This window comes from Trichechus manatus, unplaced genomic scaffold (assembly GCF_000243295.1).
Source record: "Trichechus manatus latirostris isolate Lorelei unplaced genomic scaffold, TriManLat1.0 scaffold00309, whole genome shotgun sequence".
NCBI classification, from domain to species: Eukaryota; Metazoa; Chordata; class Mammalia; order Sirenia; family Trichechidae; genus Trichechus; species Trichechus manatus.
The window spans coordinates 763,233-786,922 of record NW_004444245.1 but is presented as its reverse complement, the minus strand read 5'-3'; the positions used below and the strand labels follow the sequence as shown (position 1 = coordinate 786,922).

Genomic DNA, 23,690 nt, shown 5'->3' with positions numbered 1-23,690 from the left:
GCGACGTCGGCCGTGCGGGGTCCCGGCGTCGGTGGCGCGCGCACTCCCTCCTCTCGGAGAGAGGGCTGTGGTAAAAGCCGTCCGGAAAATGGCCGCCACCGCCGCCGCCGCGCCGAGCGGAGGAGGAGGAGGAGGCGAGGAGGAGAGACTGTGAGTGGTACCGCTGAGGCCGCGGGCGGGGACCCTTCCTTGGGGGAGGGGGGCAGGGGCGGGACGTGGCGCGGGAGGGGCCCGCGGGCTCGGGCGGCTCGGGCTGGCGGATGGCGTCCCTCCTCTCTACTCTCCCCCTCCCCCGCCTGCCGCCTCCATTGGTGGCTCCCCCCTTGGCCCGTCACTCGCGCTCGCGGGTGACCGTCCTCGCCGCGGGCTCGTGGGGCCGCCGCCCGGGCCGCTTCGGCCTTCTGCCCCACTTCCTCCCGCCCTCTGCGCGCATCTCTGCCCCGTGGGCGCCCCTGTCGCCGGGGCTTCGCCTGTCGTGGCTGCGCGCGCGTCCTGCCCTTCTTGGGGCTTCGGGCCGCGGCGCCGTCGCGCGCCCGCGCACCCGGCCTCTCCCTGGATCGCGCTCTCCCCTCTCCCTCCCTCTCGCGCCCCCTCTCCCGTTACTTTGCCCCCCCCCCACCGGCGCGCGTGCGCAGTCCGCCTCCCGTCGGGAGAGTGCGCCACAAGGGCTCCTGCGCGCTCACCCCCCATCTCCAGGCTTGGCCTCCCCCTCCTTCTCGTCCATTCCATGACTTTCTGCCCCCACTGGAAGGGAGTCCATCCACCGTCTCCTTTCCACATCTAGCAGTAAGAAGTAGGCGGGAATTATTGTCCACCCACAAAAGGGAATAGACATAATGTCCTAGGTCCCACCACTCATCATAAAGAGGTGGCTATAGTTCTCTTCTGGAACCGTGGGTAGGGGACTGTTTGTCCGGCAGCACGTGAGGCTCTTCGGCGTGAGCGCGCCCCCGGGCCGCTCAAAGGATTTTTTTTTGGGGGGGGGGCTCTGACTTCGGAATATTAGCGCTCTCCCATCCTCCCTCCTTTGCCAGCGATCTTCCAGTTACATAAGTGTAATGGGACATAGTATGTAATGGGCTCCCATAGCCCTGGAGCGCTCCCTGCACAAGATCACCAAGACCAGATGTGGCAAGTTCATTGCATTGCTGTGGTTCCTGCCGATTCTCCTGAAAGTTTATCCTCTCTTCGATTGGGTTATGACTGAATCACTCCAACTGAAACTCAGGTGACTTTAATGTGGCGGTGGTAATGTTTCTCTGGTTTTGCGCTGAAGACTTAAGGTCATCCTGAAGAGTCTCAAAAGATCGCTCTCACAGAGGAGACGGTTTATGACACTGATAAGTATGGTACCTGAGGGGAGAAAGCTTGCTTTGGAAAAGATGGCAAATCTCCTTTTTTCACCTTTGTATCAGTGGCTTTTGTCGGGAGTGTGTTTGGGTGTGGGTTGGTCACAGCAGAAATGGGCTCCACCACAAAATTGATATTCCTGACTCACGGTCAGGCAGATGTGTACTTCTGGTGATTTTTCCAGTAACAGGATGGGCTCTGCGAAGCTATTGACATGTGTGTCTCCAGTGTACGGGATCAGTGACCCACATTGGTGAGATTATAGGATATGATTAAGGGGGTGGTTGGTGATCAGGGAATCAGAACTATGACCGTGTGCAGCTAACTGGTGTAGACTCTGTAGGACTCCCACAAGTTTTAAACATTTTGCTATACTATAGGAATGAAGCATATTCAGGCCTCTATAGTGAATTTAAACTGTTCATAGGCAGTGATTACTCTAGAGGAGAAATCTGGGTTCTGTAGCTGGAATTTGCATCTGGATCACAGTCATTTTAGTTAATAACGAGATTAAGCTGACCTCTTTGGTCTTATGAAATATGCTGGGTCCCTATAAGAAGACAAGGTCTGGATTTTTTAGGTCTTTTGGGAATTTCCACCAGAGATTTAGGGAAATAGGCTTATTTATTTCAGGACTTTTACTTTATCTCCTAGTCAGGAAGCCTCCAAAACACTTGCTTTTATTTTCGTACCTGAACGTGTCTGAATTTTAGAGAGCGCACTCGATTGAGGTAAAGGTACAGTGGACTTCTGTGTGTTGATTGAAATCAGTTGCCACAGATGGCCCATTCATGGCAGGTCAGCTGGTGGCCACATCGCTGGGGTACGTTCGTGCCCACACACACAGACACACAAGCCTCCCTTGATGACGTGACGAGCCTAGCGCTCCGGTTTGCTTTCCGTGGTTGACAATGTGATTGCCTCCTCTGGGGCCCCTCCAGGTAGCTGCTTGTTTGACCCAGCCCTTTAAACGGCACAGGCATCCTACCAAAGTTAGTTTTCTCTGGAAAGTGCCCGGTGGCATCTGAAGGCAGTGTGTCCTAGCAGCTTGAAGAAGCTTTGTGCAGATTGCTAGTGCTGGCCCATCACACCTTTCTATTTCCTGTTTTCAAACATTTGCGTGGAGTGCTTTAATCTAGAGTACCAGGCCTTTTTCCACCTGATGGGAAAGCATCGTGCAGTTTGGATCCTGAGGTGGGTCTGGGGTAAGGCACAGACCTCTGTCAGGAGGATTAGGATTCAATTTTTATTTCTGTGTTCACATGTTTACAGTTTCCAGCTGGAGTCCTTGTTGCCTGCTCGCCTGACTCTGGTGTCGGGGGAGAGGCAAGCTGTGTAGTTTTTGTAAAAACAGCTGGCTAGGTGATTGGGTTATGGTGTCGCCCCCACGTAACTCCTCCCCTCCACCCCCACACGGAGATGGAACAAGAAGTCTGTTTCTTCAGTCGAGAATAAAGGACAGCAGAGGTTAAAATTGTTAGTTCCTTACTTACTTGCGTCCAGTTTCCAACTCTAATGTACCTTCGTGGGACTGTTTTCATGATAAATGGTGTGGCTTCAGACTCTTACTCTTTCATAAAGTTGAATGAACACGCATGAGAAGCTTGTACTTGGCTCAGCCCAGTTTGGAGCTTGGCCCCCTGAGTTTTCTGTGAGGCGAGGTGCCCCCCCCGCCCCCCCGCCCAGTGCTCTGCCTCGTAGTGACTGGTCGTCCACGCCGCAGCGCCGAGAGCCGCTGCTGAGCTGGGGCCCGACTGAGCATCAACCGGGCGGTTTCACGTTGATGTGGCTGACCAGCCTCCTGTGGTGGCAAACACCACCTTTTTCTTGGGTAGAGCACGGTGGCCGCTGTAGCAGCAGGACCTTGTCCTAATGCTTCTGTACCAGCTCTTCCTTCCCCGTCCAACTGCGGTTGTCACCACTGTGCCTTTACATGGTTTTGGGCAGAACAAATGTGAGTGGTCACTCTTCTTGGGCTTGCTTACACAGACCATGTTCTCATGCCTTTACCTGATCACTTCTGCCTTTCTCTTCCATCCAAGGAAACTTCTCCTCTTGAAAGCTCTGTTCGTATGCCGTTGCTTGACTACTTTGTTCTAGGAGATTGATGGTAGGTGTGGTGCGTGGAATAACTGAGTGGGAGTGGGAATTGGGGGAGGGCAGGACACCCCCACCCCCATGCCAAAGATGGGGTAACGCTCCATTAGCTGCTAACGCCTCGGCCTTTATAAGCTCTTCAGTGCCCACTGATGTTGGGTGTCCTTGCGGTAGTCAGGTAGTTGGTTTGCGGTTACTGTGGCTGTCTGGATTCCTGATACTGCCTCTGACACTGGTGGGACCAAGCCTTAGGAAGGGGTCGCTCATCTTACTTGCCTTTGGAACTGGAGGTGTCATGTCTATAGACCTGTAGATCACTGCTGTACTGCGGTTTTCACCGCATTGTTCTCATTTTCTGGCACATTTTTTGGTTTTGGTTTTTAATGAAATCTTGAGTGAATCAAAGATCTTAAACTTTCAGAGCTGGAAGGAACCTTAGCCCAGCTCCCTCAGTTTACAAGTAAAGAAAACTCAGGGCCTTGAGAAGTTACGGCTTCTCCGGGGCCTCCCAGCCGGGATACCAGTTTGATTTTTATTATATAGCTGAGTAATATTGTGAACTTGCCTTCTGGGAGTTCAAAGCGTTCTATGACTTAAATCTTTGTTTAAAGGAATTATGAGGCCTCACTGAGCCACAGTAGCTATATATATTCCAGGTATTCCTCCTGGTAGTTCTAGGCCAGCCATAAATGACTTGGTTGGTGTTGCCCTTTCTCTGGGTTTGATTACATGAGTAATTGTGTGAAGAGCTTCTAAGTTGTACGCTCTAGTCTAGTCTTTTTTTAGTCTAAAGATAAAAGTGCTGCAGTTGGACTGGACAGTCAAGGCATCTGAGATTAGCTAATACGGGGCGGTTTACGTTGTAACAAGGAAACAATGGTTATCGTAACGGCTAAAAATGTAACGACAAAAGTTCTTTTCTGAACAAGGGCTACCTTAGCTTGTCGGTCACTGCGTTTGATCTGAAAGATTTAAAAGTGGTTGCTCTGAAATAGCTGTGCATCTTTTGGGTGATGGCTCTGGATTTCCCAGGGCTCTTGGTTTCCATTGGTACTGCTTCTCTCACTTTGGCTTAGAGCTCTTTTACAGGATGTCACAGCTCTTTGCAGCTTCAGCTGCTTGAAAAAGGGAGTTTTGCCTCTGGATTTCATGTGTTTTTTCTGGGATGGTGTTTTGGTGCTGCTGCGTATTCTCTTGCACATGTATTCTTTCCCAGAGTATTTCTGTATGAATTGGTGGCAGAAATACTTGCCAGAGATCACCACTAACGGTAGGCTTTGTAGTGTCAAAGTGTACCCTGGAGGTGACAAGGTTTGTGCCTGTCGATTCGGACAGGAAGGCGCCTTTCTCTGATTGTAGCACCGTGTGTGATGTGCCAGACTTTGCTTCTAGCTAGCTCAGCCGGGAACTAGCGTAGCACTTTGTCTAGATGTTTGTCTTCAAGATGTCCCAAATTGCCCTGGGAAAAAGGTCGTGCAGCCCAATGGGGGCTTTCAACTTACAATTTTCTTTGTTTTAGGCTCCATAAAAGTACAGACTCACCAGTTCCTGCTTTGATGTGACATGTGACTCCCCAGAATACATCTTGCTTCTGTAGACCAGCTCTAACAGGATTCCATGGTAGCTGGGATGTTAGGGCTCAGGTAAGTAACCTTCCTTTTTTTTTTTTTAGTATATGTCCTGGTTTGGCCATCTGTTTTTAAGGAAAAAAAAAGATATACCACTCTTGGACAGTACAAAAGTACCCCAAAGACTAAAGATATAACTGCGCCAAACTGTGCCATATAATAAAAAAAAGTCACTTCCCTGAGCCCTGAATGGTCAGTGTGGGTAGGGTTCCTCGGTAGCACAGCGTGATCTGGGGGTGGGAGTCAGAGTCAAGCTGGAACTGGTGAGCTGTAAACCCAGTTCACCTTGAAGCAGGTCCACTGCGCCGGAAGCACTTTCCTGAGCCCTCCACCTGCTGCTGCACGGCCTAGCGGTCTTCAGGAGGGCTGGGTTGGGTTGGGTTTCAGTAAATGACTCACCGGTAAACATTGATGAGTGCCTGTAGTGCATTTGCCAGTGCGGGAACTGGTGTGTAGTCCCCTGTAAAGATGACTTCCCAGAACAGTGGTGGCTGTGCCTTATGGAGCGCGCGCTGCATGCAGACGCGCAGCCAGAGATCTAGACCTAAGAGCAGGATGCTTTTAGAGAAGCTGGGGCTAGAAGTTGTTGTAGGCCTGATTCCCACGTGACGGATCAGCTGCGCCTTTAGTGACTTCGGCACCATTGTGTGCACTTCATTTTTGAAAACTGAGTGCTTCCTTCATTTCTCCACTGGTATGCTCAACATCTTAAGATTTTTTTAAATCAGCGGTCAGTCCACATTTGATATTTTGACACCCTGAATTTCAGTATTCAGTGTGGTGAGGCAGACCCTTTCAATCAAACGTTTCCATTTGTCTTCTTAGGAAAGATTGTGATTTGCACATCGACTGCCATTTCAATTTCTGCTTAGACCCCAGGGAGCACGCTCTGTGCTCTAACTCGGCAGTGGCTCCTAACTGCTCACCGTAAAGCAATTTAGACTTTCATAGGAAAGAGCCCACTTCAGAAGCCATGTGCAAGTGAAGCCTAGGTGGAGGGAAACAGACGCTGTGCGAGAAGGCAGGGAGTGTTGTGTTTCCGTCTAGTCCCCACTTTGCTTCTGCTCCTGGTCCTGTGACTCCAGTTGTCACTCCCCTTTACTGCTGAGGGTTGTGCCCTGGGCCACATGGACAGGACGCTCTTTGTACTCCATGGATTTGTGCTGGTGGGAGTTGTGTGGCGAACACTTTGTGTATTGTCTCAGAAATTATGTTGCCTAAATGTAATATGGTGAGTGAATGGATTTCTTCTGGTAGGTTTTTAGGCTTGGTGTGGTGGTTTGTGTTTTTAATGTTCTTTTTCTCGGATTACAAATGAGTTTTTTTTTAAAACAGGCAGTGTTGACACTATGCAGTTTCTCTTAAGAAATGTAGGAAGGAAGAGATATTTTAAAAAATAGCTCATTACTTATGAATGGGGAAGACATGGCCATTTGAGCTTCAAGGAACTTTGAAGGGAATTCTCAAAGCCAGAACCTGTCTTTAGTAGCTAAGTGCTTGATATTTTCTTCCTTTTAAAAAATTACAAAAATAATACATGCTTTTATAGAAAACAAACCATTTAAAGTATAAAATGACAGCTCCCCCTTAGTCTCAGGTTCCACTCCTCAGCAGTAGCTGCTGTTAATAGCTTAATGTAGAGCCTTCGAAATCTTCTCCTCCACAGATGTATGGGATGGTATTAGGCATAGATTGCAACGTCAAACATAAACTAAATTATTAAACAAGCGAAGATACAGAGATCGCAGCTCCTTCGGGCCAGGACGTTTCTTGTGCGGCGCTCGTGTCGGTAGCAGCCAGTCCGTCCGTGGTGTCGACGCTCTGTCCGTGTAGCTCATCATCCCCCTGCAGGTGTTTCCACTGGTTTGCTCTTCAGAAGAGTCGCTGTAGTGAACTTCCTTATGAGCCAGCCTTGCTGAAGAACGGCTGCCCAGACTGAGCAGTGCTGGTGGGTGCCACCACATCACCTTCCAGAATGGCTGTACCGCTTCCCAGGACAGCCCACGAAAGCGCCAGTTTCTCATACCCTTACCGGGATCAGGTGGCCATCTTTGGCCTCGATTATTACTGAGGCTGAATCTCCATAACTGGCCGTTTGTATTTTGTCTTGTGAGTTGTCTGTCTGTGCTCTACTTCATTCTTCCGTTGGGGTATTTCTTTGTAAATTGATTTGTAAGAACCCTTAATGTATTGAGGATATTAATTCTTTGTCATCGTGTAAAAAAATTTTCCTACTTTGTCGCATGTCTTGATTTTGCTTGTCTTTTTAATATATAAAACGTCTGTTATGATTTCTTCTTTTGCTTTTATACTTAGAAAATCTTTTTCTACTTTAAGAACAGATAATTATTCATCTTTATTTTCCTTCCTTCTAAAAAAAATATATGGATACATACAAAAAAGTATAGGTAAGTTTCGTATATTTTTCGTACGGTTTTTTAAATACTTTTTTTGGTATTTATTTGTTTATGGGCACCAAATTAACTTTATTTGAAGGAATGGTACAAATGAAAGAACTGCAGTGGATGTTTTGGTACAGTGGTCAAGATAAAGCCAACGTGCATGCTGTGTCTTGGTGACCACAGAAGTAGTCGTCCCTGTGGCTGTGGGGCAGCCAGGCTAAGGCTAACTCTCCATCACTGTCTCCCAGGGTGTGCTTGTCAGAGGTACTGCACGAGGCCAGGTTCCAGGGGGCCCCATCTTGCACACATTGGTTACATAGTCACCCAATTCTTTGATGGATTTCACCTGCTCATTTAGGTAATGCGTCTCAATGAAGTCACACAAGTGGAGGGTCGTTTCTTGCCAGTGGCCAGTTTGTGCAGTTCCAGTCGTGACCGATTCACGCTGTTTTCCAAGTGTATCTCACACTCCGTTACATTCAGCCCGCTTTCCCAGTCGTCGAGATCTGGTATCTTGATATCCGGAGGGAAGATTTGGCCACCTCGTTGGTCCCGCCGCTTCGTCGGCTTCTCAGCATGTTTCCTCTCCTCGGGAGATTGCTGAGGAAAATACTGGGCAAAATTCTTCAACGCATCGTCATAGCGGTTGAAGTAGTAAGACGTGGACAGGTAGACGGAGGAGGCGTAGAACTCCGGGTTGATCTGGTTGTAGTCCTGGCGCACCTGCGAGCGGGGGGGGGGGGTGATGTCGTGGTCATGGTGGTGGCGGTTGAGGAGGGGGTTGCTGTGAGCAGGTGGCGGAAGGCTGGCTGGGAGCGGCCAGCTGGGGGGAGGTTCTGTTCAAGCACTGTTGAGGCAGGACACCTGGCGATTCTGCGAAGTAGAGTGCAGCGAGGTCCCGATCCTGTTAGCCAGTGTCTCTGCCACTGGTTGAATAAGTCATCTGCTTTTCACCTGTATCACACGCTAAAATCTTAAAGGAAAAATAATAGATCTTAAACTCTTCCCTATTTTCTCCGTAAAGTTGCTCTTTCTAAATTTTTTCTTTGTGAGGCTTGATGGCAGGGCCATTAGCAGATAACCCTTTATTCATCCACCAACAAATATTCGGGCACCTGCTTTGAGCCAGGGATGGCGTGGAGCCCCGGAGGCTGTGCTGCCCTCTTCATGGGTGGGGGAGGGGAGGAGATAGAGGTAATGTTGCCAGGCGAGTACAGTGCTTATTCTGGAAGACTCGAAGAGTGGAAGTATGTCTTATATAAGCTAGGAGGAAGCCGGTGTGTGGGGAGGGGAGGTAAATTTTGACATAGAAGTTAGAGCTTTCGGATAGACTGCAACATAAGCATGGTTTGTTTTCTAACTGATATAATTGCAGGCTGATTTTCGTCTTGAATTATGATGAGGGCCTTTTTCTGTTGAAACAGTTCTATATTCAGTTAGCTGGGTTGTGGTGGAATAAAAGTTGCGTACTGACAAAAATGGTAATTTTCTTCTATGATCATGTTGAAGCTTTTCTGTAATAGCTGATAAAAATGAAGCAGGCTTTTAGTGAATATATTCTTAGGGGAGCGGATGTAATTTTTGCAACTTGCATCATTTAAATCTAACAAATACCCTCAAAACTGAAGTGGAGTCCTGATTTGGACTGAGAATCTTTTTTACTTAATGGAGAAGTGATAGAAATGATTTATGATTAAGGAAAAGGTTTATTGTATAAGACTTTTTTTAAATGATTTTTAAAAATAATTAGGAATATAGTACAAAATTCAGAAGATGGTACAAAAGGTTATACAGTGGAAGGGCTTCTGCCACCCATGTCCTCAGCTGTCCCGTTTTCTCCCTGGAGGCAGCCACCATTACCAGTTCCTTATTAATTTTTATAGATATTTATTTTTATGTATGTGTCCTTTATGTGTATATACACACACACCCGCACATCTACATAAACAATAGAATATACTGTGCGCATTTGGGAAGCTTGCCCTCCCCACTTACTGTATCTTAGAGGTTGTTCTGTATCGGTTCACAGTAGAGCTGGATCATTCTTTTCAAGGTTTGGAGTAGAATGGGTGTACCTTAATTTATTCAGCCAGTTTTCCGTTGATGGATATTTTTGTTTCCAATTATTGAAAGATTTCATTTATACTGTAGGGACTAGTCTTCTGCATATGCCCTTTGGCTCAGGGCAAGTTTCCCTGTATGATAAATGCTTAGAAGAGGGAGTTACTGGGTCACAGGCTGTATGCATTTTCAACTTTGATAGATAGTGCTAAATCAAGGGTGGCTTTTTAATTGCAGACTTTTAAAGAAAAAACTACTTAGGAGTGGATAAGCACACGAGTTTACAACTGCAGCACTATTTTAGAGATTAGACAGCTGTTAATTGGGCAAGGAAGAAATACTTGTTAGCAGTTTGCGCTAGAAAGCAAAACTTTGAAGTCTTCGCTTTATCAGATATAACCTCGTGTAAGCAGGACCTGTGAGCAGGGCCTTTTTCTTGGGAAGGGAAACTGGCCACATCTTGTTTGTGAACCTTGAAGAAAATGGGGTGTTTTTGGTTTCGGGCAGTTCTAAGTTGTAGTGGCTCCTTAGAACTTGGAATTTGAGAGTCTCCCTCAGCTGTTGGATCTTCCTGTAAAACCAAGTGTTGTGTCTCGTTTGTATGGTAATAAACAGAAGGAATACGCTGGAAGTGTTCCCAACAGGTTGATTCTGTTTCCTTTGTCTCTGACTCTCACCTTTCTAAAGGTACTGTGCTAGGTGCTGGGACCCCAGTGGTGACTAGCACAGGGGCCGCCCTCCCTCATCCATCTTACAGGCTCACAGAGATAAGGGCTATGATAGCGAAGTACCAGGCGCTAAGGGGCACCCCAGAAACCTAACGGGTGTCCCACCTAATTGGGGAGATGGGATCAGGGAAGAAGATCCGGAAAGCTGGCCCCTAAGATCTGAAGGAGAAGGTGTGAGTGGGGAGATGCGTTTTCAAAGTGTTTAGTCGACAGCACCAAGGGTGTCTCACAGGCTTGGCTTTCTCTGCAAGCGACATCCCTCTGTCCGTCCGTCCTGTCCCCTTTCCACCCTGCTCTGTATGTCATCTTCCCCAAACTGACTTCCTGTCCCTTCCCTCCTTGTACCCCGGGCTCCTCCTGCAAGTCTCTGGGAACCTTCCTTCCTCCCCTCCTGCCCCCAGGAGCTGGCAGTGCCCGAAAAGTCAGGACTTCCGCTAATGCAGCCTTCTCTGATGCTCTAAAGTGCTGGGCTGCAGCAAGGCCAGAAGCTTGCATGGACGTGAGCTGACTCAGGTGCCAAGCCCACTGTTTAGTTCTCCTGACCTTTATTTATTACTTGTTTAACAAGACTTTTGAGGTGAAGAAAGCGATGTGGAAGCAAGCTCTTCCGTTTGTCAAGCACTAGTGCCCAACAGGTCGTGCCTAGTGCTGTGCCAACCCCGCTGAGCCCTCTTCTGCGCGCCACTCACCATCCCCACTCCTCTGCCCTTGAGGTCCAGGCCTCCCAGCAGTGCCCCCCGCCCTTGTCCTCCCTGGCCGGACAGTCTGCCCAGGTGGTAGCCGCTCATGCACTTAGCACCCAGGCTTCATGCATGTCACCATTTTGCCGTATTTGTATCAGCTTTCTTTTATGGAACTAGAATATTACCGAGCCAGCTAAATCCCAGCCCATCTTCCACTCTCCACTCTGCCTGCCAGAGATAACTCCTCACGGTAACATGGGTCCTTCCCATCCCAGTTTTCATATGTAATATTTTAAAGTGTTTCTTACACTTACAGGATGATATCTCACTGCATGTAATATTCTGCAACTTGCTTTTTTTTCTGGATGCTTGGCCCTTGGGATTGGTCCGTGTTGGTCTGTGTAGACTCACTCCTTCATTCAACATGTCTCCTCACGCTGTATAAACATTTTTGTGACATAAGCTCCGCTGGAGCCCTGAGGGAGAGGAGTGGCTTCTGGTTTATGTTTATATCCCTGGGTCCTATTAACTGAGAAGAAGATATTTTTGTTTCTGTGTTTGCAAAAGCTTTCTACAAAAAAGGCACCCATTTTCTAGACTTATTGATAGGGCAGTCTGATGGTTTTATTTTTAGATTTGAAAGAAAGCAAAGCAAGCTTCTGAGACACGCACATTTCCCTCTGAGCTGTACCTCCTGCCTCCTTTACAGCCTCCCCGGTCGCCGCCAAAGCATGCGCCTGCTCTGCATGCGGATCGCGTTTGAAAACGTTAAAGCACGCTTGCTTTCCTTGGGGTTTATAGTGGTACTTAAGTTTCGACATTGCTTTGATAAGTTGTTTTTTAAATTTTCCTACACATATTTGGTAACTAATTTTTTAATATAAATTTCTGTGTGTTTCTGGTTTTTGTGTTTTTGTAAACAGCAGAAGGTATTAGTCCATATTAAGTACTAATTTCCTCTAATATTTTTGGCTGTTTTTGGAATTACACTTGGCAAATAAAATAGCCAAACATCTGCAGTTGTGACAGTTTGTCTTTTTGTTCCTTTTGACTCTAAAATAAATAATTCTAGTGAATTGTTTTTCTAGCCTTGAAAGAACATGGAGATGATTAAAGCCATCCTAGCACTTAAGTTGACGTGGTGGTGGTGGATGTTGTCGTTGTCAGGTGCTATCGAGTCACTTCCGACTCATAGCGACCCTGTAAACAACAGTACGAACACTGCCCGGTCCTGCGCCATCCTCACAATCGTTGATATGTTTGAGTCCGTTGTTGCAGCCACTGTCTCAGTCCATCTCCTTGAGGGTCTTCCTCTGTTTCGCTCACCCTTTACTTTACCAAGCACGGTGTCCTTCTCCAGGGACTGATCCTCCTGATAACATGTCCAAAGTACACGAGACAAAGTCTCGCCATCCTCGCTTTCAAGGGGCATTCTGGCTGTGCTTCTTCCAAGACACATTTATTCATTGTTCTGGCAATCCAGGGGATATTCAGTATTCTTTGCCAACACCATAATTCAAAGGCATCAATTCTTCTTTGGTCTTCTTTATTCATTGTCCAGCTTTTATCTGCATATGAAGCGATTGAAAATACCACGCCTTGTTTCAGGCGAACCTTAGTCCTCAAGGTGACATCTTTGCTTTTTAACACTTTCAGAGAGGTCTTTTGCCCACCTAAGATACTCCACTGGTCTCACCACTTCCAGAGCAAGGGAGAATGAAGAAAACAAGATACAAGGGAAAGATTAGTCCAAAGGACTAATGGACCACAACTACCACGGCCTCCACCAGACTGAGTCCAGTACAACTAGATGGTGCCCGGCTACCACCACCGACTGCTCTGACAGGGATCACAACAGAGGGTCCCAGACAGAGCTGGAGAAAAATGTAGAACAAAATTCTAACTCACAAAAAAAAAGACCAGACTTACTGGCCTGACAGAGACTGGAGAAACCCCACGAGTATGGCCCCCGGACACCCTTTTAGCTCAGTAATGAAGTCACTTCTGAGGTTCACCCTTCAGTCAAAGATTAGACAGCCCCATAAAACAAAACGAGACTAAAGGGGCCCAGGGACAAGGACTAGAAGGCAGGAGGGGGCAGGAAAGCTGGTAATAGGGAACCCAAGGTCCAGAGGGAGAATGTTGACCTGTTGTGGGGTTGGCAACCAATGTCACAAAACAATATATGTGCTAACTGTTTAATGAGAAACTATTTGTTCTGTAAACCTTCATCTAAAGTGCAGTAAAAAAAAAAGGTCTTTTGCAGCAGATTTGCCCAATGCAATATGTCATTTTATTCCTTGACTGCTGCTTCTGTGGGCGTTGATCGTGGATCCAAGTAAAATAAAATCTTTGACAACTTCCATCTTTTCTCCGTTTATCATGATGTTACTGGTCCAGTTGTGAGGATTTTTGTTATCTTTATGTTGTATCATCTGCATATCGCAGGTTGTTAATGAGTCTTCCTCCAATCCTGATGCCACATTCTTCTTCACATAGTCCAGCTTCTCAGATTATTTGCTCAGCATACAGATTGAATAAGTATGATGAATGAATACAACCCTGACACACACCTTTCCTGATTTTAAACCATGCATTATCCCCTTGTTTTTTTCAAACGACTGCCTCTTGGTCCGTGTATAGGTTCTGCATGAGCACAACTAAGTATTCTGGAATTCCTATTCTTGGCAGTGTTACCCATAATTTGTTATGATCCACACAGTTGAATGCCTTTGCATAGTCAATAAAACACAGGTAAACATCTTTCTGGTATTCTTTGCTTTCAGCCAGGATCCATCTGACATCAGCAGTGATATCCCTGGCTCCACATCCTCTTCTGAATCCAGCTTGAATTTCTGGCAGTTCCCCTTAGATGTTCTGCCGCAACCGTTTTTGATTATCTTTAGCAAAATTTTACTTGCATGTGATATTAATGATATTGTTTGATAATTTCCGCCTTCTGTTGGATCACCTTTCTTCGGAATGGGCACAGATGCGGATCTCTTCCAGTCGGTTGGCCAGGTAGCTGTCTTGCAAATTTCTTGATATAGATGAGTGAGCACCTCCAGCCCTGCATCCGTTTATTGAAACATCTCAATTAGTATTCTGTCAGTTCCTGGAGCCTTGTTTTTCACCCATGCCTTCAGTGCAGCTTGGGCTTCTTCCTTCAATACCAGTGGTTCCTGATCATATGCTACCTCCTGAAATGGTTGAATGTCGACCAGTTCTTTTTGGTACAGTGACTCTGTGTATTCCCTCCATCTTCTTTTGATGCTTCCTGCGTTGTTCAGAATTTTGCCCCTAGAATCCTTCAGTATTGCAACTTGAGGCTTGAGTTTTCTTTTCAGTTCTTTCAGTTTGAGAAATGCCGAGCGTGTTCTCCCCTTTTGGTTTTCTAACTCCAGGTCTTTGCACATTTCATCATAATACTTTACTTTGTCTTCTCAAGCCACCCTTTGAAATCTTCTGTTCAGCCCTTTTACTTCATTATTTCTCCCATTTGCTTCAGTTACTCTACGTTTAAGAACAAGTTTCAGAGTCTCTTCTGACATCCGTTTTGGTCCTTTCTTTCCTGTCTTTTTTAGTGATCTTTTGCTTTCTTCATGTATGATGTCCTTGATGTCATTCCACAACTCATCTGGTCTTCAGACATTAGTGTTCCATGTGTCAAATCTGTTCTTGAGATTGTCTCTGAATTCAGATGGGGTATACTCAAGGTTGTATTTTGGCTCTCGAGTGTGGACTTGTTTTAATTTTCTTCAGCTTCAACTTGAACTTTCATAGGAGCTATTGATAGTCTGTTCCACAGTTGGCCCCTGGCCTTGTTCTAACTGATGATATTGAACTTCTCTATCATCTCTGTCCACAGATATAGTCGATTTGATTCCTGTGTATTCCATCCGGCAAGGTCCACGTGTATAGTCACTGTTTATGTTGTTAAAGAAGGTATTTGCAATGAAGAAGTCATTGGTCTTGCAAAGTTCTGTCATGCCATCTTCAGCTTCATTTCTATCACCAAGGCCGTATTTTCTAACTACTGATCCTTCTTTAGAAACCCTGGTGATGTAGTGGTTAAGAGCTACAGCTGCTAACCAAAAGGTCAGCAGTTGGAATCCACCAGGCACCCCTTGGAAACCCTATAGGGCAGTTCCGCTCTGTCCTACAGGGTTGCTATGAGTAGGAATCGACTCAGTGGCAACAAGTTTGGTTTTTTTGGTTTGGATCCTTCTTTGTTTCCAACTTTCGCATTCCAATCCCCAGTAATTATCAGTGCATCTTGATTGCATGTTTGATCAATTTCAGACTGCAGCAGTTGGTAAAAATCTTCAATTTCTTCATCTTTGGCCTTAGTGGTCGGCGCATAAATTTTGAACAATAGTCGTATTGGCTAGTCTTCCTGTAGGTGTATGGATATTATCCTATCACTGACAACATTGTACTTCAGGATAGAAGTATGTCCTTTTTGATGTTGGCGTGTTCTTTTTGATGATGGATACGATGCCATTCCTCTTCAATTTGTCATTCCCAGCATAGTCGACCATATGATTGTCTGATTTTTTTTTTAATAGGATGATACTACTTTTAACAAAAAAAAGGCTTCTGACCTTCAGTCATTAGAAAAGGTCAAAAGCCTTTTTTTCAAGTGATGCCATCCTATAAAAAATGTTAATATAGCTTGTAAGCAACTGTATGAGATGTCTTTGCTACCCCTCCGGGTTGCTTAAAACAAAACAAACAACAAAACATAGTATTTATTAGGCTCTTTTTTTTTTTAATTACAGAAGTAAAACATCATTATAGAAAGCTTAGAAAATGCACATAGGCACAAAGACAAACATTAAAATCACTCTAGAAATTCTACCATGTGGGGAAAACTGCTATTAAGATCTGGTGTATATTGTTGTAGACCAAGAGGCTGGTCTGGGGCTAAGAATTCAGGGGCTTAAGAATTAACCTGGGGTTAAGAATTTAGGGATTGGAGAAAATTGCATCTTCATTTTTACTAACCTCTAATTGAAAAATTAGATTTCTTGCAAAGATGAATGTAGGCAACATACCATCATATTGATAGGAGTGCCTGTGGCTTTGTCGCCAGAGTGATCAAAGGTGGTTTACTATCATTATAGTTGTTACAGGTATTTTGAAGTATTATTTACGCTCATCACTACTTGAAAAGTATGGTAGTTATTAGACCCCGCTCTAGATCTTGTTATTTAATGGTTTAATAAAGCAACCCATATGGCTTTACTTTATCAACAATTCATCACCAGTGTTTTATTAATTGATTTCTATTCATTTTATTTTATGCATTTAAAATATTCATCTGAGAAGGAGTCCATGGCAGAAAGAGGTTAAGAATGCCTATTCTGTACAGATTATCCCATGCAGCTACAGAGGTCAGAGGAGTCAGCACTGAACTAGTCAGTTATGTGGGGGAAAGAAGTCAAGGAAAACCCTAAAGCACAGACAGAAGAGGCAAAATGACATTTAAAGCTTCGTTCAACATATTATAACATCAAATATTTATAAACGCTTATAATGTACTGTACATATCATGCAAAATATAATGAACATATCTGTCAGTGGTTAATAATACTTAATAGCACATAAATTGGTGAATAATAAGCCCAAAAGTTACCTTTGCTGGTAGCGTTTCAAACAGCCTTCCAGAGTCTTCCTTATGCGCCTGTGTGCATGCACACGTATTGTTTTAGATAAATAGGATCATGTAATGGGTGCTGTTGTAACTTGCCATCTTTAACAGTATATTGTTAGTATCTTTAGTATTTTTCTATGTCAGTAAATATAGATATATATTATCACTTTTCCCCCGAAATGAAAATAACATCATTGTATTTTCTAATTATAAAAGCAATGTACGGTCAATGAAACAATACTTGGAAAGTGTAAAACGAGGAAAAGTCAGTTACCCATAGTTCTGCCATCCCTCTCTGGTTCATGTTTTTACACCGTTGTCTCTCCGGCTATCCGACTTTTCATTGTGCGGTAGCGCCTTCATTTAGTGAAGAGGCATTTCCATTGTTTCTGCGTCTTCATCGCTTTGTAGGATGATGCATTTGTTGTCTCAGACCTCTCTCCTGAGCCCCACCTTTGATGGCCTCCTTGGCATTTCCACTTGAGTTGTTACTATAACAAGTCCCAAACAAAACTCGTGATTTTTTTCCCCTTTACTCCTGCTCCTTCTCCTGTCTTCTCTGTCTCAGTAAATAGCAGCAACATCTAGTTTCTCAATCCAGAATTCTAGGAATCATCCTTGCAGGAGGAGGGAAGCCGTGCAGAAGCTAGGAATGAGGATTGAACAGAAGTGGGCAAGGTATAGGGTGGAGGGAGGCATTCCGTATGGAGGAGGACATGTGTGAAGGCCTGTCTGAGGAACTTGAAAGAAGCCCTGTGTGGCTGGAGCGTGGGGCAGGGTAAGGATCTGCAGTCAGAGGTGGACAGGGGCTAGATCGTACAGGATTTGGGACATTAATGTAAGAACAGTAGGAGGCTATTGAATAGTTAGGTGGTTTGGGTTTTGAATTCTTATCAAACTATTACAATCACTAGGTAACGAGCCAGCTCAAAGGAGCTTCTGACGTAAACAACAGTTTCCCTCTCCCCCTCCCTGTTCCGTACCCCAGAGATGATAGCTTTTAACCATTTCTGCTTTTAGTTCCTTCGCTGGTTACCTTCAAAACTAAATAATATGCTTATTCATCTTCCTTGGTTTGCCAACTTTGGAGAATTGTACTAACTTCCTGAAATGAATGAAGACGACTTAGCTTCCATTACCTCCCCGTGTTGAGATTCCTTGTCACATTTTCTCTGTAACTTGAAACAGTATTTCTTGTTCCATCAGTGTTAGTCCATAGTCTGTATAGGATGGGGATAGTAAAGATTCTACTTTTCGTTCCACCTTTCCCATACTTTTACCTCCTAAAAGCTATACTTGAGCATGTACACTCTTAAGAATTGCTAACATTTATGTTTTGCCCTATAATCACATCCAAGTCATAGGTTCATTCTAAAAGTTGAAAATCAGTAAACATCATTTACATTATCATACATAAGCAAATATTGTTCAAGACGAGACCTGATAGTGCTAGAGTTATGTTTCCTTTTTGATAGGTCTAGAGGGTCAGCGAAAAGAAGAGCCTCAACGAGATGGATTGACACAGTGGCTGCAACAGTGGGCGCAAACATAGCAACAATTATGGGGATGGCACAGGGACCAGGCCGTGTTTTGTTCTGTTGTACATAGGGTCGCTATGAGTTGGAAGCGACTTGATGGCACCTAACGACAACATAACAGGTGTCGCAATCACTGGACCACTCAAAGGAGAATGACCAGTCCAGTCAAGGTCAAACGGATTCTCTTTTCTTAGACCATCGTCTGCTTAAAACCATTGCCAGAATTTAGTCTGTTGCATCTTTGGACCTTGACTTTCTTGTTTAGCTTTTTATTTTACCCACTGTTTCTAATTGCCTTTCTTTTTTCTTTAATAATATTCCTTGATCTTATTTTAAAATTCTCTAGTCACGCTATTTATTTCCTGCGATTATTCTTTTTCCCCTAGAGGCCTTTCTCCTCCTGCAATCTGGACAAGCATTTTCTCTTTAAGATTGTGCACAGCTGCCACCCTGAATCTTCCCTTCATTGATCTCTTGGGTTGGAGCCACTGTTTCCCAGAACCCATGTTTGTCTTTTACTTGTCTTACTCCCTCGTTTTGGAATACATCCTTAAGTAACTTGCTAAGATAGGGCACATGGGTAGCAAACTGTAGTGGACACATCGCTGTTACTTATCCCACATCCATTCTCTCCTTCCTTGTTCCTAACAGAGCCCTGGCATTGTTCACCATTCTTCCTGATTCCCAGTCCAGAAAGTATTCTTATTTAGCACATTCCCTTGGCAACTGGTATTTGTTTATATAATTTATTTTTTTTTATTGTTGAGAATACACACAGCAGAACACACACCAATTCAACAATTTCTACATGTACAATTCAGTGACACTGATTATGTTCTTCAGGTTGTGCAACCATTCTCACCGTCCTTTTCCAAATTGTTCCTCCCCTATTAGCATAAACTCACTGCCCCCTAAGTTTCCTATTTAATCTTTTAAGTTTGGCAGCTGGTATTGATCAAGGGTGGATGTATGATCTAAGATGGCCTAGTCAGACTGAAGGAAAGGGCTTACATTGCCATGTGCTGGGAAGACATTCTTTTTCTCAGTACATATAAATAAGGAAGTTGCTGCTGGCAGCTCTTTTATAACCCAGACTGAGGGACCAAGCCTGAGGACAAAGCTTACATACCAAGAGTGGTGGATCAAAGAGATGGAAAGAATCTGGGTCTATTGTTTAAGCCAGTTTGAGTTGAGTTTTCTGTTACTTGCAGTCCAAAGCATTGTAACGGATAAGTTTATCCGAGTCATTGCATGTCTGAAATGCCTTTATTCTGCTCTTACGCTTGATTGCCTAAGTATAGGATTCCAAGTTGGAAATGATTTTCTCTCATAACTTTGAAGGCATTGCTCCCATTGTCTTCTAGCATGCAGAGATACTCAGGAAACAAACGCCTGATGCCAGTCCGATTATGGTTCTTTTGTAGGGGGCCTTCTTTTCCCTCCCTTCTCCTGGAAGAGTTTAGGGTCTTATAGTTTTCAGTAGTGTCCTGAAATTTCACAAGAATGTGTCTAGAGTTGGATCTTTTTCATACATTATGCTGTGGTCATTCAGTCATAATACTTTTGTCTCCCGTCAACTCCTTTTAAAAAAAGACGCGTTACTTTCCATCCTTCTATTTTCTCGTTCTTATGAGGACTCCTTTTAGTTTAATTTTGGACCTCTTATATTGGTCTTCTGTCTCAATTTTCTCTCATATTTTCCATTTCTTGGTCTTTTTGCTCTGAATTTTGGAAGATTTCCTAGACTTTATTTTTTTATCCCTTCTGTTAAATTCTATATTTCAGCCAAACCTTTTTTTCTAACTTATTATGAAAACCTGTGTGCCCACTGCCTAGCTTCAACAATTGTTAGCATTTGATCTATATAAATATGTGTATTTTTATACCTTTATGCTGAACCATTTGAAAGTTAATTTGCAGATATCATGATATTTCACCCCTAAATTCTTGCTCTCCTAAAAATAGGGACATTTTCTAACATAAGCACAATGCCATGATCACATCTAAAAAATTAACATATATATTCATATACATAATAAAGCACATAGAGGGCACAGTTACAGAGACCTCCTGAGCATATCCAGACACCTCGTGGGGATTGGTTTACTGGGTTGAAAGGCTTGGGACCATAGTCTCGCGGGACATCTCAGTCAATTGGCATAACATCATTCATAAAGATAATGTTCTACATCTAGTTTGTCGGGTAATGTCTGGAGTCTTAAAAGCGTGCGAGTGGCCATCTAAGATACAACTGTTGGTCTCTTCCCCTCTGGAGCAAAACAGAATGAAGGAAACCAAAGACTCAGAGAAGAAACTAGTCCACAGGACTAATAGCCCACACCAACCACAGCCTCTTCTAGCCTGGACCAGAAGAACTAGATGGTGCCCAGCGGCCACTACCAATTGATCTGACCAGGGATACATTAGAAGGTCCCAGATAGAATGGGACAAAAATGTAGAACAAAACCCAAATTCCTTAAAAAAGACCAGACCTACTGGACTGATAGAGACTAGAGGAACCCCTGAGACTATCACCCTAAGATATCCTTTTAACTTGGAACTGAAGCCACTCCTGGAGGTTTCCTTTCAGCCAAATAATAGATTGGCTTATGTGCTCCCTTAAATAATCAACTATATGAGGCCAAATGGTCAGCCTTTACTCAGAAGTGAAGATGAGAAGGCAAGGAGGGGTAGGGAAGCTAGATGAACAGAAACAGGACAAACAGAATGGAAATAATGAGAATGCTGGGACATTGTGAAAATTGTAACCAATGTCATGGAACAATTTGTACAAAAACTGTTAAAAGAGAACCTAATTTGCTGTGTAAACTTTCGCCTAAAACACAGTAATAATATTTAGTAAAATTAACAATAATTTTCTAATATTATCAGATAGCCACTCTAAATTCAGATTTCCCCAATATCTCTTACAGCTGTTATTTGGGGAACTAGTTAATAATTAAGATTTACGTATTGCATTTGATTATGCCTTGTTTGTCCCTTTAACAAGAGCTGTCCCTCTACCTCTCCTCCACCAATGATACTAACTTTTTGAAGCAGCCAGTCCGGTTATACATAGAAGGCCCACATTCTAGATTTGTCTGTTTTCTTGTGGTATAATTTAACTTGTTTGCGCCTTACATTAATTGTAATTAGGAAGTTAAGTCTGCAGGCTTGTTTAGGTTAAACACTTTGGCAAGAGTATTTCCTAGGCAATGTTGTGTGCTTTATATAGCATCAGATCAGAGACATATTATGTCTGGTCGTCCCATGATTCATGATGCTAAGTTTTATCACTTGGTTAAAGTAGGGGGTGACTGCCATATCTTTCCATTAGATGTACATCTGTTGGGTGATACTTTGGCAGCATATGAATATTGTATTGCACAACCATTCACAGAATGGTTTTAATGTTCATTGATGAACCTTACCTGAATCATCATTACATTGGAGGTTGCGAATGAAATTTTTCTAGTTCTGTCATCCCTTGTACATTTATTATTGGCATTGCTCTTTAAATAACTTTTTCTTATCTAGTAAGAATGAACTGTATTTTCTTCTAAAAAGACAGTGTAGATGCTTAATTATTTGCCTTTAATTACTAATTTTCAGAATAAGGACGTGGTATAGTTGTTGTCATTATTAGGTGCCGTTAAGTCAGTTCCGACTCATAGTGACCTTACGTATGACAGAACGAAATGTTACCCAGTCCTGCACCATCCTGACAATCATTGCCATGTTTGAGCCCAATGTTGCAGCCACTGTTGTCAGTCCATCTCATTGAAATTCTTCCTCTTTTTCGCTGACCCTGTACTTTACCAAGCATGATGTCCTTCTTCAGGAATTGGTGGTATAGTAGTTACTGTATAATAGTCGGTATAAATGGTGGCAGAATACTTGCTATTGTGTTTTCTCCTCTCTCGTGTCAGTATGGACTCAATGGAATTTTATTTATTAAACGTCTTACAATTCAGTTCTAGTCATCATTCTTTTTTGATGTTCAAATTATTCCAAATTTGGCCAGTGAGAGCCCCCTCGTATTGGCTCCTGTGTATTCTTGACCCACCCTCATTAATTAGTCTTTGAGAGCAATTCCTTGATTTCTGGTACAAAAAAGTCCACCCAAGCATGTATTTTTCCTGTACCAGAACTAGTTCCAAGGAGTCCTGGTTTCTTTTAGTGGGAAATCGCATTTAGAATCCAAGGTGTAGGTACTACGTGTGTTTATTCTTACTAGGGTGACATTGCTTCTAGGCCCTGTCAGTGGACAGAGCTAGAAAATTAATTAAATTTTTTTTAAGTCATGAATACATGTTGATACTTTCAGTGGAAATTTAACATTACAGGATTTTTTAAGTTTTTATTTTATATCTTCTTACACTGAAAATGTTGGTTCATAATAACATTAACATATTTACTTATTTTGTTTGTCTTGTACCATATTTTTATGCAGATAACACATGCCTTCTACGTTTGTTTACCACCACACCTTCCCCCCGTGAGGTATTTTCGTAAGGGTGCTATGCTAATTTTTAATAATAATTAAATAAAATAATTATGCAAATAATAACTATGCTAATAATTAATATTGAAAGCTGTAGTCTTCGGTATGGATTGCACCTCAACATAAAACAAAAATCCTTACAACTGGACCAATAAGCAGCATCATGATTAATGGAGAAAATATTGAAGTTGTCAAGGATTCCATTTTGCTTGGGTCCACAGTTAACGCCCATGGAAGCAGCAGTTAAGTCAAATGATGTGTATTTCATTGGGCAAACCTGCTGCAAAAAACCTTTAAAGTGTTGAAAAGCAGAGATGTCATTGTGAGGACTAAGGTGCACCTGACCCAAGCCATGGTATTTTCATTCGCCTCATATGCATGTGAAAGCTGGGCAATGACTAAGGAAGGCCAGAGAAGAATTGATGCCTTTGAATTACGGTGTTGGTGAAGAATATTGAATATATCGTGGACTGTCAACAGAATGAGCAAATCTTTCTTGGAAGAAGCGCAGCCAGATTGCTCCTTAGAAGCGAGGATGGCAAGACTTTGTCTCACATGCTTTAGACTTGTTAGCAAGAGGGACCAGTCCCTGGAGAAGGACATCATGCTTGGTAAAGTAGAGGGTCAGCGAGAAAGCGGAAGACCCTCAATGAGATGGATTGACACTGTGGCTGCAGTAGTGGGCTCAAGCATAACAGTGATTGTGAGGATGGTGCAGGACCAGGCCATGTTTTGTTGTGTTGTACAAAGAGTTGCTATGAGTCGGTACTGACTCGATGGCACCTAGCAACAACAACAAAATATTTGATAATAATTTTAAAAATGATCATAGCACGCTTATAAAGATACCTCCCAGGGGAAAGGTGTGGTTAGCAAACAAACGTAGAAGGCACACGTTATTTGTGTAAAAATATGGTACATAGAATAGTTACACAATTCCAGCAATGCACAAACACCAGAAGAGAAACTAGATAACTGGGAGCTCCTAAAAATCAAACACTTATGCTCATCAAAAGACTTCACCAAAAGAGTAAAAAGACAAC

General features: G+C 43.7%; 1 protein-coding gene across 4 annotated transcripts in view; it reads left to right on the top strand.

Annotated features, from left to right (window-relative positions):
- The first annotated feature begins 28 nt into the window (after window positions 1–28).
- MECP2 (methyl-CpG binding protein 2) overlaps window positions 29–23,690 on the top strand; it is a 59,749-nt gene continuing 36,087 nt past the window's right edge. For 2 of the 4 annotated variants that reach the window (XM_023725434.1, XM_023725433.1), the window contains exon 1: window positions 3,320–5,090. Coding sequence is in view for 3 of the 4 variants with exons in the window: in XM_023725433.1 (XP_023581201.1) it covers window positions 5,065–5,090 (26 nt within the window). In the remaining variant the exon portion in view is untranslated. Of the gene's footprint in view, window positions 151–3,319; window positions 5,091–23,690 lie in introns of those variants that run through there. The other 2 variants (XM_004390579.1, XM_004390578.1) reach the window with 2 other exon arrangements.